The sequence below is a fragment of the Pan troglodytes genome, chromosome 3 (genome assembly GCF_028858775.2).
Source record: "Pan troglodytes isolate AG18354 chromosome 3, NHGRI_mPanTro3-v2.0_pri, whole genome shotgun sequence".
Classification (NCBI taxonomy): domain Eukaryota; kingdom Metazoa; phylum Chordata; class Mammalia; order Primates; family Hominidae; genus Pan; species Pan troglodytes.
In genome coordinates, this window is record NC_072401.2 from 58,791,443 (window position 1) to 58,807,248 (window position 15,806).

Below are 15,806 nucleotides of genomic sequence, written 5' to 3' on the forward strand. Positions count from 1 at the left end.
AGCAATAAATTTCTATTGTTTTAAATTACCCAATCTAAGCTATTTTGTTATGGCAGTATGAATGCACCAAAGCACAATGGTATCTCACATTCTGCTTATTTAATAATTTTCACAAAGGTATCTCATTTATTCCTGGTTATATGCACAGAATAAGACATCACAACCCTTATTTTACAGATATAAAAACTGAGGCTCAAAGAGATTACGTAAATTGCTCATAACCACAATGCTACTAAACATTTGCCCAAGAATTGAATGAAACCTCTGGAAATGATGGTCCCATGTCTTTAAAAAGAAGATTACAAAGTAGGCCTTCAATGTCAAGCAACTAAAGACCCACTTGAGTTTTATCTCTTAAGCCCAACTCTTCATTGCTATAAAGAGTGGAATAGGTTAGCAAATACTGAGAGAGACTGACCCTTGGAGAAAAATGTGTTGTTTATTTAAAGATCTGAACATTATGCATTTGGAAAATCAGTCATCTGCCTGGAGAAAGAAAAGGAAAATAAGAAAATAAGAATGGTGCCTGATGAATGAGTTAGAAATACCATAATAACAATAGCCATAATAATTACTGTTATTAAGGAAGAGGATTTCATTCAGGCACTTTGCTAGCAACCTTCCATAGATTGGTTCATTTATTCTCAGGTGGGAAAGAGCTTGATCGTTATTTGGGTTCTGGTCAGGACATTCATCTGTGCTATGAAAATGAACGGAAAATGAGAGTCCTGAACAAAACAGGTGGATGTATGCTGTTGCTTTTGGGAAAGAGTTAATTGTATGCAGAAAGGCACATAGGAAGAGGATTCTAACCTTCAGGTGATGTAGGCCTGAGAGTTGCAAGATGTCAACTGACCTATCTGAGAACTAGAGAAGCATGATGGCCGGCTTCAGAAGCAGGTTAGGGAAATATCTGCCTTACATATTGATTAAGGGACCATGTCTGAATTCAAGGGTATGGGGCAGTTGGGGGGATGGCCTGGAAAGCAGAACAACCCAGCCTGAGACAAATGGGCAAGCTGGAATCCAAAGTGCAGGCAAAAAGTGAAGAATTTCTAAAGGGAACGAGAAAGCTACCAGACCTGGCGGTGGTCCCAGCCAGATCCAAAATAAGCCAGTGTCAAGGCATCTGGATCTAATATCAAACCAAATAGTCTGAATGGGCCTAATCTCAAATCAGATCCAATGCAGCAAGAGCCCAACTAATATCACTTATATTTCACTGGAGCCTAAAATTACTATTAACATAAAAATTGATTTCTTTCCATTGTTTGTTCTGCATTGCAAACCACCTATCTGTTACTGTAGGTAACAGCAATAGACTATGCTTTTAAAAATACCTAAAGGTGTGTGTGTTTATATCAAACCAGCAATATGGGAGACAGCTAGGAAGTGGCATCCCACCTGGCAGATAACCTTAAACAGAGGAGTCCAGATTCAGGAGTAAGTAGTGGCAACCCATAATGGGAGCAAGTGGATTACATTTCTCATATTTGAATTAAAAAAGAGGAAAATGGTGGTAAATTGAAGATAAGATGCAGAGGTTCTATCAGGAGCAGGCCCGGGGTGCCTACAAATATGGAGGAGACCACGGGCACCAGGAGAAGGCATGGGGAAAGCAGCAAGAAGCCTAGGAGCCAGCCGCTCTCCTTGGAGCTGCCACTGTCTCCAGTTCCTTATCTCCCTGATGGGACAACTTTACCAAGTCATGGATTTCCAGTGTGATTTAGGACCCCCCTGACACCCATTTAGCAAAAGATAAAACCAATGAAGGGAACAAATTATTACGTAAGAGGGCTATGATGAGAAAGGTCTTCCTCACCTCCCATTGCTAATGAAAGACTATTGGTATCACTTAACAAAGGGCAGAGGGAATAAATCAGCACTATATCTGCTAGTTTCTTTCCAAATAGTAAGCTACAGAGCAAGTATCATTCCAGAAACCACTCCTATTCAATATAAGATTTTTCTTCCCTAATTGTGCTTAAACATATTGTATAAAATTTACTAACATTTGTGGAGTGATTACTATGTGCCAGTTACCACTCTAAACATTTTATACATTTCTTCTTACTTTTCATTATCTCTCTTTTACAGACATCAAAAGCAACTACTAAATTATCTTTCCAATTTTTTATTGAAAAAAGAGAAACTTTTCACTAATACAAAGTGAGGTCGTAAAATTAGATTAAGGGAAAATGAAATCCATAGTCTAGATCCAATTAGATTACTAAAGCCAATTCTCAGCAAAGGGCATCTATACTCCCAGACCTTGGAAGGCAAGGAACTGATCTTTATGGTAATCTGGGGACAAAAAATGAAGAAGTTAGGAAAAAATCAGGGACAGGTCGATGATGGCTTTACCCAACTTTCTACAAAGGTAGAAAAAGGTGAATACTCAAATTCAGGCTCCTCATTGGTTTTGGTCCTTAAAGTCAGGTCTCAATGATCTTTTGCAAGCTTTGGGATAAGACAATACATATAAAAAGTACTCATTTAAATGGTACATTTAAAAAAAAATCTGATCATCTTATAAACCACAACTTTTTAAAATGCAGTTGTTATGCTTGTCATAAACATCTTACTAAATATTTATTGAATGGATACCAATTAAGAAAAAACTTTACTTTTACTTTCTAATAAAAAGCAAACTAAATACATGTTTATTTTTTAAATACTACCAAGCAATGTTTCCAGGCTTAAACATTAGTTTTTCATAATACACTAAATAATACAGAATTATTAGCTAAGTATCTCAGACCAAATTATTAGGTAGAATCATATGAAACTGCTGACAATTTTACCTTTGGCAATTTCATATAGTTCAACCTAAAACAATAGTGATAAATAAAAAGTAGGTAAAGAAAAATCCAACACCAGAATTACCTAAAACCTCATTAATTTCTTCATGCAACATTATAGAAATGCCTCAGTTAATCTACTGAGAAATGATAGCATTTGCCTAAAATTTAGTACCTGGCAGGCATGCCCATAGAATTTACACATGTCTCAAACAAGTAGCAATTTCACAATAATTAGCATTTTGAAAGCTTGCCTCACTGTTCCCTGATTTATTACAGATAAAAAATGTTTTTTGCTCCTTTTTAAAAACATAAAATCGTCTTGAACCCCAAGCCATACCAGGATGCTAAAAGACGAGAGTTAGTCTTTAGGAATAAAGACAGTAGTGTGCTGGTAGTGGATGTGCCAGTAAATGTTTGAAAACCGGTTACCAGGGGAAAGAACCATATTTATACATGAATGTGTGCGTGTGTGAGTATGTGTATGCGTTGAATTTTACTGTTATAAAGGCTATTGTGACAACCAAGTATAGAAGGTTCCTGGAGAAACTCTGACCGGCCTGTGCACTGGGAGGAGTGCGCACTGGGGTGGAGCCTTGGGAATTTCCCTCTGTTCTCAGGGTGGAGAAGCCGGGCCCCTCCTCCTCCTGGGTGTACCTGGGATTCAATCTGCAAGGCAGGAAGCCTGTACTAACAGGACTCACTCTGCTGAGAGTCCCTGTTTCCCTTTTTTTCCTTTTTGCTCAATAAATTCCATTTTTCTCACTCTTCAAATTGTGTGCAAGCCTAATTTTTCGTGGTTGTGTGACAAGAACCCCGTCTTTAACTGAACTAAGGAAAAGTCCTACAACAATATGTAGCACACATTATATAAATAATAATAAAATATACAATATTGTATTGTAAATTGCATATAGTTAGTTGATTCTCATACAATACTTTAGTTAATCTTGGCCAAACTCTTGCATCAGTAGCTAGCATATGGTTATGCTAGCTGGCAAATGAGTATAGTTCCAACATCCATCAAATACCCAACAAATATTTGTGACATTTGTTGATTAATATTATCCCTTTATGTATGTTAACCAATAAGACAAAAGTGAAACAATGAAGATTGAATATGTCAGACTTCATCCATTTGTCAGTGATGTGGCTGACTCTTTTCCTAAATCAGATAACAGTTTTTGATTACTGAAAAAAATGTTCTTCAATTTTTTTCTGCTATTCATTTTAACAGTTATAGACACTTTACACTTTTAAATGTAATCTACATTATTAGCATTTTCTCCATCACTTCTTTAAGCCTAGAGACAAATGGTCAAAAAAAAAATTTTTAAATCAAGCCCTGATTTATAGCATTTGCTGGTTTCTATGGGGTAAATACTACCATAACAGCCCATTTCAAGGTACCAGTATAGTCACTGAGGGAAGAGATGCACAATGGCACACTATTTAACAGTATTTCTACCACCATACAGACACAGTAGATACAAATAACCTTAAGAGCACAGACTACAGTAAAATGTAGTGAAACAGGCAGAAAGCAATAAATTTTCAGTATTCATTATCTTTGTTTTAATATAATTATTAAATTGTATGTTTATATAACTTAATTTTTAATAGTAGCTGTATTTAACAACCAGCTTGCAAATCCCTGATATCAACTGGCTCTCCTGAGCAGATTAGAGCTGACTTCAGTACACTACCATGAAATGAAAAAATTCACAACTCTGAAGTTATCTCTATAAATTTCAGTTATTTATTACATTGTTGCTAGCTATAACTAAAGCTGGCAGTGTCACTGAATCTATTTTGTAGCCTATGATTAAAGACAAAGGTATACAAATTTATCTAAGCTTTACATGGAGATATTAGAATCTAGCTCCAACTACAACAGACTGAAAGATTGTGGTCTATTAAAACTGTAGGAATAATTCTACCTACAGTAATTCTATAATTTTTATATAGAAATTTAAACTAAGAACATTCCATTTATTAGAAATTTTATTTAGAAATTTATTCTAAGAACGTTTGTTTAGAAATTTATTCTAAGAACATTTCATAGTTTTTTAAAGATATTAAGTAATTAAACCCTAAGATATAAAGGTAACTACGCAAACTTTCCAGTTAATAACGAGCACCTCTAGAAAGCCAAAAATTTGCCATTTGATGATTTATAAGAATGTACCTTGAAGGCGTACAAAATTCATTGCTAAAGGATCTCTCAAAGCTAAATCTTGCCTCTGGATATTTAAAAGAAGTTAGGTAGCATTAAGGCAAATAACAACATGTTTAAAAAGGTCTAATCGTATTCCACACTTCAGAGTGTAAGCTGATCAGCTGAAGAGCTGGAAAAGAACTGCCTACCCTTCCTATTTGCTTTCTGCCCAGCATATATAACATTTCACAAGTGAAAAGATGGATGGCAAAGGCAATTTCAACTTTTCTCTCAAGTACAGAGATCTACAGATAGGATGAAAGATTGAATGGCGAGCAATATTAACTCATTAGTTGTATTCCATATCCAAATACTTTCTCCTAAAGCACAAGATTCTGGCCGCCAAGATCCATCTGTTCCTAATTTCTACTCTGCCTGCAGTTCCATGGAAATGAAGCTCATCATATTGGTAGAAAGCCTCCTGCATGCCATATTCATTCCACTTCTTTTTGAAAATATAGCAGTATTTGAAAACAATGCACTTTTTCACTTCTTTATACTTCCCCCAACCCCATGATAAAAGAATTAAATCAGCAAATATTGGGATTTCATCTTACATAAGAAAGTGGATTATTAAATAAGAAATAAAAGAGTAGCTTCAACTGTAATTGCCATAATTTCAAAAATATAAATTGTTAAATAAAATATTTGTGACATCAGTTATAATAAACTACTCATTCTATAACTTTCTAGCCATTAAGTAACCCCTCTTTCCAAAAACACAACTAAAACAACAAAAAAAAGCCAGGGGAGACATAAAAACCAAAATATTTCCCATCAGCAGCAATATTCTAGGTAACAGTAGAACCATCAAACTGTAGTAGAAATATTGCAGATTCAATTCTCTTTTGTGATTTTTTTTAGTAAAAAGCATTTTATTTAAATTATTTGCACATAACCAGTTTTGCCTAAAAAATATACCACAGAAAATCTGCTAGTAGTGTTTTTCCAGCCAACAGTTACCTTTAATACTAAGAGAAAACTCATTTCCAGAAATGCAGTGGCTGAGTTGCAATTCAGTTACTCCACCTTTTTCCATGACAACCGGTTTTATGTTATTCTGAAAGTGCAGCTGAGGGCAATGAATTAGAATCTCCCTTATCCACTCATCTCTCTCTCTCTTTTTTTTTTTTTTTTCAGACGGAGTCTCGCTCTGTAGCCCAGGCTGGAGTGCAGTGGCGTGATCTTGGCTCACTGCAACCTCCCCCTCCCGGGTTTAAGCTTTTCTCTGGCCTCACCCTCCCAAGTAGCTGGGACAAAGGTGCGTGCCACCACACCCAGGTAATTTTTTGTAATTTTTTAGTAGAGATGGGGTTTCGCCATGTTAGCCAGGATGGTCTCCATCTCCTGACCTCGTGATCCACCCGCCTCGGCCTCCCAAAGTGCTGGGATTACAGGCATGAGCCACCGCGCCCGGCCTCATCTCTCTTAACACTAAAAAGTCTGGGGGTGGGATGGGAGGATAGACCTAATCCTATCAGCCAATGCTTAGTAGTTCTTTCCTTCATACCTTCATTTTCCATACCTCATGGAAACTGACCTCTCCCTTCTCAGATTGCTCCCAATCATGAAATTTATTTGAAACAAACGCCATGATACAAAAGATAGACATTCTACAGGAAACTCTGGTAAATCAATAAACTACAGATAGGATACAGTGCCTTACTTATTGTTAAATAATGGGGTTAATATCCCATCTTGAATAATTATTCTTGGATCTATCATTATCCTATATCAGAAAGCAGATTGGTTTTATTAGAGGTAAAAAATAATATGGAGGCTTAGTTTGATGAAGTCATCATTTATATAGACTGGACACCATTTCACATACTAAGCAAACACTTTGTGATAGGAGATTTCAAGGCATTTATCATATCTTACTATTCTCCTCCTAATTCTGGCAAACATGCTGGAAAACATATTCACAGAGGTACTCAATAATCTACGAATCTGCTGACTCATCTATAATATTCAATTGTTTCATCATAGAGTTACTACTAAACCACCTCCATCAATCAGAATAGATGTATATGGAGTAAGCAAGTCACCGTGGCATTAGCAGCCTACAACAATTGCGGAAATCTTTCCAGCAAGACTGCAAACCTGTCCAACTGGATTAAAAATGTCAATATGAAATGACTATGGCTATGAACTCAAGAAAAGAAAAAATATGGAGAAGGGTTAAAACAAGGATGACAGGAGACGGTGTAAAGGTGAGTGAAATAAGTAAGAGAAAGCAGCAGCCAGCTGGCCTCTGCATTACCATTATCAGGGTTGGTAAACATCCTACTTGCACTGGAGACTGTCTTCCCAATGTCAGCCAGGGACCGAAGGTTGGATTTCTTGGTTTGATGCCGGTGCTTCCGGAGCAAAGTATAGGTCACCTTATCCTTAAGTTCAGGTTTCAATAGGCCTGTCTCAATCTGATGGTCAACAATCATCTCTGATACAAAAACAAAGCAAAACAAAAGCAAAAAACAAAACTCAGTCACAAGACCACAAAGTTATTTTTTTACTCTAACTTTATGGATGTCACCCTCAAATTTAATAGCAAGATATTGTTTTCTAAGTTTCTAATTTCCCATTTTATGTAAAAGATAAAGACACAGGGTACACAGATATGGGCATTGATGAGAGAGATACAAATATTAGAGTATTCATTTTATGTTTTTTCAGGCCCAGATATGATGTATTCACATAAGTCAGATTATCCTGTAACACAATAAGTCAGTAATTTATATTTTTCAATTAAAAGGGGAAGAGTCAAAAAGTTCATGTACTCATAGCAAATGTATATCAGAAATATAAATGATATTTAAAAACTTAAAAAGAGTATAGAAAATTAAAAGTAATGAGATTGTTGATTTTTAAAATCTATTTTCCCAAATTCTTCTGTAATGTTATATGTACTTAATAATAGAATACAGTCAAGGGAAACAGTATTTAATATCAGGTCATCTGAACACGAGTTAATCCAATGAAAGAAAGATTAAACTAAAAAATTATGTTGTAGTCTTTTCTAAGAAAGGAGGCTTATTCTTATTGTTCAGATCCAACTGAAGACTTTCCAGTATATTTCCATTGGGCATTTTAAAGTATAAACTGACTGAAATTTTTAATGAAACTTTAATATCTTAGTCTTACTACCAAAAAAAAAAGTAAAGTTTCTATTACTCTTTTTTTAGTATGATTTTAACCAGAAAGATGACTGTGTTTCATAGAAATTGCTCATAGGTCACTCTGCTGGAAGGTAAGTTCTTATGCCAATAGAAAATAAGAAACCCTCTTTCTCACAAGTCAGCATGTCAGCAGTAAATGAAGCCTGGTGCATTCTACTCTATGTCTACATGACAGGCCAACATTTATCTCCAGCCAGAATGGGGCTGAGGACAAAACATTACAGAATCTGTGCAAGATATGCATTGGTAGGAGTCTGTCTCAAGGTATGCAAGTAGACCTTTTGTCCTCTGCACAGAATGTGAGTAATGGATCCCATGGCTCCCTTTCTGGTACATGGATGCATCTAACACACACTGATATTTTCCACTTGGGCAAACTTTAGTATATAAATGTAAAGAAACGAACAATAACTATTCTTTTCCAAAAGCCGGCAAGAAAATTGATGGGTACTGGTAGGATAACAGCATCTCCCAAGGATTCCCACTTCTTTGTAAAGAGAAGTTACAGATGTTCAAGGGGTTTTGCTTGGGCATGACTGAATTTCTCAAAAGTCCATCTTCTAAACACTCACAGAATTGGCCTCACAGCCTATAGCTAGAAACTGGCAATTTACACAATGTACTATCAACTGTTTGGAAGCCAAGCAGAGGCTGAATCCAGGATTTTCCATCACATGCCTCACAGAGGTGCCATAACTGTCACATAACATGGGACCACTTGGTAGGGAGTCTGGGCAAGGCAGGAAGAGTTTCTCCCATAGAAATGTTTTGGTTTAGAGTGGTTTTTAGCTCTGAGTATTTTAAACTACACAAACCCCACTCAGCAAAACTATCAGAATTGATCCTGTAATTACAATTAAACCTCTCTTCCACAGTAAATAATTAGGTGCCTACAAAACACAACCCCTCTACTTTTCCTTTAAGTCCTTTTAAAGTGGAAAGTCCATTTTACAGAAGAACCAGAAAAACAAACAAACAGTCCCACCATGTCTGCTATGAGTGTTATCAAACTCCTACTCTAATTTCAGGGTTGTAGACTAAAGTGTTTCTTATCTACCCTTCCTGGCAGGGCCTCCCTCTATTCTCACCCTCCCTTGAAATCTCAAACCAATCTTTATGTATGCACAGCCAGTCCTCTGTTACTAATGCCTGGAAATCACCAGTTAGAACAGGTTAAAACATCTGTGTGGCTTTATGCCCTTCATTAAGTTTCCATTAAAACGGCCAACATTATAGGGATCTCTTTAAGTATAAACTACAAAATCCTTCAAAGGAAAGTGGGGGCAGTAACATTTCACAGCTACACTGAAATTAAGCCTTCAGTGTTCAAAATCCCACAGACACTACCAATTGGGAGAGAATGTGCCAACACTAGATGATAGCAGAGCTGAAAGGAACTTCATGGAGCATCAAGTTCAACCTCTTGCTATGCAGATGAGAACACAGGGCCACAGACTGACTTGCCCACAGACATGGACTGATTAGAGGCAAAACTCCCATATAAAACCAGGTTTTCTGACTCTAAGTTTAGATCTGTCCCCATGTCACACAATATTTTTCTTTATTTAAAAACTAAGCTCTAGAGAAAAAAATAATTGATATACGCAGAGCTTTTGCAAACCAAGAGAATGATGGCCATGTGACAGAAGAATGGACAAAGATCACAAACATTCCTAAAAGAAATACAAAGGGCCAAAAATATATAAATAAATATTCAACTTCAAGATTAACTAAGATGATATATGTTTCTTATTGAATCAACCCCCATGATGTGAAAGGTATTCAATGGGCAATTCCATTTCTGATGACAATGTTGCAGTATTGACTAGGAATTACAAAAGCTCTGTAATATGTTCCGGGTTATTTAAAAATGAACATGCATTAGTTTTGTGACTAGAAAAAAAGTTATTGCCATTTTGAAAATGTAAAAGTTATAAAAAGTAAGAAACAATAGGACCAATACATCTGCCAACATGCACAGCTCAGGAATGCCTTTAAATATAAAAATGAGACTCCAAAAATAGAGCTACATTTTCCCAATTCACTTCCCATCATGGTAAAATACCTGAAATGGCTTACAATTTTTTTAACTTAAAAGGGGAGGAAAATTCCCATAGACTCGGCTTCATACGTGAATGACACTCTTTAAATGTAGAATTACAATGAGGATACTAATAATAAAGCTATTAAAATAATCTGTGAAAACGATGTTTTATCCTTTATAATACTTTAAAGATAAATTTTTCTATTAACATTCAGAAGGGGTTCTTCGTGAAAAAATCAAGTAGAAATCCTGAGAAGAATCAAAAATAGGCTGAATTTTTTATGTAAGTGTGAGAAGTAACACCTGCTTAAACAGTCGCGCATCATGGTGCAGGGCCCTCACATGGTGTGGCGCTGTCTTTGAGCCTGCAGGGTGAGATGCCTCTCAGAGGCAGGCTGGTGAGGGGTAGCAGGTGGACTGCAAAGGAAGATGAAAAGCAGCTATTGTTTGTTTGATATAATCATGCTTGCTATTATTTCTTTTTCTTCTCATTTGTTGATATAAAATTGGGGTGCGGGGGGAGATGCATCTTAAGATTTAGCTGTGCATAATTCTCAACTCAGAAGTATCAGCATGATTTGGGACAAAACAACTCCACCTCACCCACTGCTACAAAAAGATTTTTTAAAAAACAAATAATGACTATAACTTCTCAAGTTACTGTGCCATTGTCTGTCATTTAGATGAAATAAGGGCTCTGTTTCGTTCATGTTTTATCCTCTGTAGGGTTTTGATTAGTTCAGAGGATTAAGATGTTTTTTAGCTAGTGACACTCTTTCAAACATGCTCTTCTCCCCACTTCTGGAAATCTGGCCCTTTTCCTCCTCTTTGTTTTACTTATGATGTGTTATTTGTCCCTGAACTGTTTTTCTGTATTATCAGCTCCAGAATGACAGCACTGGCTCTCTGACTGCTTGCCCCAGGAACTGCAGAGCAAACATATTAATGAGTGATGATACCTCAAAGTGACATAGTAGTGTCAAATTTTAACATGTAATGACAATTTTTAAAGTAAATGCATGGAGGTTAGAGAAAAAGTTCACAGCTGATAATAAAAAGTAACGAAAAATTGAAGGGAAACCACAAAATGCTTGGCTAACCTCTCTTATATGTAGTAAGTACCAAAACCTTCTCTCTTTGGCCATTGGCTAAAGACGTTCCAGTATAATCTGGTACTCTCTCTTCTACAACATGAAAACGGTCAGTTAGTTGCTGAAGACCAGAAGCTCCTTAAGACGGCTCTTCCTGGTGATGAAGATCCCAAAGACAGTTTTACAGCAACATCCAAGTGTGTAATTCAACTTTTAACTTTCATCACCCTTGCTGATCAGTTCCAAGCACAGCAGGGATGCTGTTCAACTGTTTCCAGCTCTGTCTACCATACCATTTGGGATCTTGTCTCCCGTTCATGAAGTCACTGAGTGTCTCTCTATCTGACTCATTTCTCTACACTCTGCTAGGTGACATGCAGAAATATCTGGATAAACTATTTATACTGGGATAGACATGTAAGTAGACAGCAAATACATCTGATGATCTTATTTAATGCTCATAACAACCCTGAAAGGTCCACCTTCATCTTCTTTTTATAGATGAGGGAATGAAGACTCCAAAAGAGTTCAGTAACTGGCCTTGCCCATGGTCATACATGCTAATAGGGCTAGACTTTAATTAAAACTCCCCAACATTAAATCCAGCATTCCTTCTTCAACATCACTCTGTATCTCATGGGAATTAATATATGACATCTTCCCACAGAGTAAGTGTATTTTAATAGAGGACAAACCCTGAGCACAGTGGCATGAAACCCTAAGTGGGGAAACTTTAGGCAGTAATGATCATCTATGGTAAAAAATTGTGTTTTTTTTAATAAGGGAATCTTCCTGGTGACCCTTATTCTCCTCCTAGACTGCCTATACTCTGCCAAGTCATGATTTTCTTCTCCAGTTTGCCCTACATTTATGCACATTTGATTTATTTTCAACTTGTGTAATTTTTGACATCTTTGCTCCAGGTTAGTTCTTAAGGTCTGAGAATGCAGAAGTTACAATTTTCACTCAAAAACTGGATTGATTTTTGCCAATCATTATACTTTTCTGGATAACAATCTTTCTTGCAGCTTTTAATGAATGAAAAAAGACAATGGAACAGATGGCCCAGAAAATCATTCTTTCTGTTTGCTTCTGTTTTTGTAGATGGGTTCCGATCTCCCTGGGTACCATAATCCAAGATCTCTTCTCATATATCAGATTTCCATTTTCAGCTTCACCTGCCTTGTTCAATATGAAAAATGCTATATAAAATTGTTTCCTCCATTATTTTCTAACTACAAATGCAGATTTGTACCTATGTTGACATGTACCTTGTCTCATTTACAAAGTGGTAGATTTACAAACCCTGATTTCAAGGCCTAGAACAGTGTCTGACACATTGTAGAAGCCCATGTACTACTGCTGAATAAATGTATAAAATAATTATTTCTGTCCATCCAGCATCTTTACATAAGTCCTCTCCCTTCTCCACTTGTATTTTTAGTAGAGGCAGGGGTGGGGGGTTTCACCATGTTGGCCAGACTGGTCTTGAACTCCTGACCTCAAATGATCCACCCACCTCGGCCTCCAAAAGTGCTGGGATTACAGGCATGAGCCACCACGCCCAGCGATACTTTTCCTTTTTAGTTATTTTTCATTCTGTATGCACAGATTTACATTCACTTTCACTTATTAGCATAAGATTAATATTATAAATGGAGTCTCTTTATTCATCCATCCTTGGTTATATTGGACTGCAAGTCCAGATACTAGATTTCTAGAATTCTTTGATCTTAGACTTGCACTGAGTTTCTCTGGACCTCAGTTTCATCATCTGTAAAGTAGGACTTAAATCATCTGTAAGAAGAGAAGTAGTCTAGTTCCTGGGTTAGGGTTGATTGTAGGCAGAAGTCAAGCCCCTTTAGCTGCATGTGAAGAAAGGCTGGGTGGGACAGGGATCCAGCAAGACATTACGGGTAAGTGATTGAGTCAGGTCACATTGGTGCCAAGCATCATTTGTATCACCACCATCAAAGTCACTGAACCTCATGGTGCAGGGCAGCTTTGGCTTCCTTTGTAGTTAGTACTTTGTGCGTTGAATGCTAACTCATCATGCTGAACACCTTGGGCACACACCACTGCATTCCAAACTGGAGCCATTGTTTCCATTTTCTATCAGTAGCTTGGCCTAAACTGCCGTATTATCCTTCAGATCTAGGTGTGCCAAAGATCATGTTTTTTCTTAAAAAGAAGTGCAGGGGCTCCACTTCTTATTCCTAGGAAATTCCATAACCAGGTGAGCACTGGACCTGTAGGGATGGCTGCACTTTTCCAAGGGATCTGCAGTGTGCCTACCCTGGGATTATGGGGAAGAAGATGTGGATCAAAGACCTGCAGAAGGTGACCAGTGTAACATTCTTGTCTAATTTTAGACTTACTGCAAAGTTTCTTTGTATATCTGTAGACAAAAGGCTTATCTATGACATCCGTTTCTTTATATTATAGATAATATGAATGCTGCAGCATTTGTGTTGGAAGAATAGATTAGCTGTCAAGCGAGGCATATGTCTGGCTGATGTACATATACTTGGTTCTTTTTCAGAGAGCTTGTTAGTTAGATTTGCAAAGAAGCCCCACACTTTTCATGCATCTGAAGTACATAAGGTACAAGTGGTAGGTACCTGTAATGCCAGCTACTCGGGAGGCTGAGGCAGGAGAATCGCTTGAACCCAGGAGGCAGAGGTTGCAGTGAGCTGAGATCGTGCCACTGCACTCCAGCCTGGGCAACAGAGTGAGACTCTGTCTCAAAAATAATAATAATAATAAAATAAAATTTAAAAAATGAAAAGCATAGGGAAAGGATTGAGAAGCAAAGCTAGAAGTAAATATTCCAAAACGCCAACAATGACCAGAGGAAGATGTTATGGAAGATAGTTTACTATTTTCTTAATATTTGTGTATTTTTCAGATTTTCTTGCAATAAATCATACTAATGTTATAATGCAAAAAGAGAGAATAAATGTTATAAAACATTTAACTCTGCTTACAGTACTAGTCATCTGCCGTGATGGAGACATGTGGCTAGGGAAAGCCAAAAAAAACAGTGTAAAATTCAAACAGCATACTTACCCACCAACTGTGGGAGAGAAGAAGCCTCCCGATCAAGCATGATGGATCCTTTCTCCATACATGTCCTCAGCTCAAATAAACTATGAAGGGACAATGTGGCCACATGGGGCTTGCTCCATCTTTCCCCACCCTGTTCCACTTTTTCTTCAAACTTGATCCACCTAGGAAGATGAGATTAGTGAAGAGCAATTAAAAGTGTTCTAACTTCCTCTAGAAATAGCAGTCTCAACCCCTCCATCTTCACCCCTTCCAGCACTTCCAAAATGTCTCTTTTTGTGGAGTATTAATAGCTTATTAGATCATTAATTACATAATCTTCATAAACACACCCAAAGAGAAGCACTAGACTGCTCCTTCCCCTGAAGTTAGAGAAGAAAAAAGCCAAGCAAGAGAAGCCAAAGCATCCTTGGTTTTATATCTGCCTATATGTAACCATGAGATCCTTAAGACCAATTATTTAACTAAATTTTTTAATAAGGTAGAAAAATATGCATTTCAAAATTCTCCATGTGGGTACAGCCTACAGTGCATAAAAATCGCCACCACTGTGAGGATTCTGTTGTGATTTCACGAGGCAAGTTTAAATAAGGTGAAATATCAGTGATGAACCAATATTTATCGCAGACATAAAAAACATGATGTGTGAAGTGGCAAGATGAATGTAAAATTTCGTTTTATTGATGCTTAAGGAAGACCGGCACGTTTTGTTGTGTCTTCCTTTAATATAAATATCTCAGCTGATGCATATTCCCCTCTTATTGTGATTTTAAAAGCTTTACCCTTCAAGTCTGGTTCCATGTGTGTTTAAATACACACAAGCTCGGTGAACAACAGATTATTCTGATAATACGAGATCTCCTATTAACCTTAGCGATGGAACAACCCTCTTTTCTAGCTTCTGCTTTCTAAGACTCCTAGACATTTTGATAACTTAGCAATATATAGCAATAAAAAACCTTAATGGAAATGAGAGCAAAACACATTTGACAGACTTTATATCCCACATATTACACAGACACTTCCTACACTGTTAAAGGAAAATGGGAAAGCATCATCGTTTTGCTATTCATCATGATACTAACAAAAAGGCTTCTTTCACTTTAAACCTTCTGAGAGATATTGAAAGAGATAAAGATGGAATAAAAATTGTTTTTCTACATTCTTCACCCAAAGGCTTAATGATTGAAAAATGTTTTCCTAGAGAAAGCTAAACGCTCACCTAACTCACTAAAGATGAGAACAAAGGGCAGAGATCAGAGGAAGCTCTACATAGGGTATTATTTATAGACCTCTTACCACCCCCAGAGGAGGGGAAAAAAAACACATTAGTAGACCAGGAGTGAAAATAGATCAAGCGATCAGCCCACAATGTCAAAGAAAATTTAGAATTTTAATCAAGCCCAG

General features: G+C 36.9%; 1 protein-coding gene across 4 annotated transcripts in view; it reads right to left on the minus strand.

Annotated features, from left to right (window-relative positions):
- Nucleotides 1-15,806, minus strand: part of SLC4A4 (solute carrier family 4 member 4) — a 475,003-nt gene that overhangs the window by 207,777 nt on the left and 251,420 nt on the right. For all 4 annotated transcript variants that reach the window (XM_054683021.2, XM_517243.8, XM_009447756.5 and 1 more), the window contains 2 exons: nt 14,403-14,563; nt 7,283-7,462 (listed from right to left, as the gene is read on the minus strand). In XM_054683021.2, coding sequence (XP_054538996.1) covers nt 7,283-7,462; nt 14,403-14,563 — 341 coding nt within the window. The remainder of the gene's footprint in view (nt 1-7,282; nt 7,463-14,402; nt 14,564-15,806) is intronic.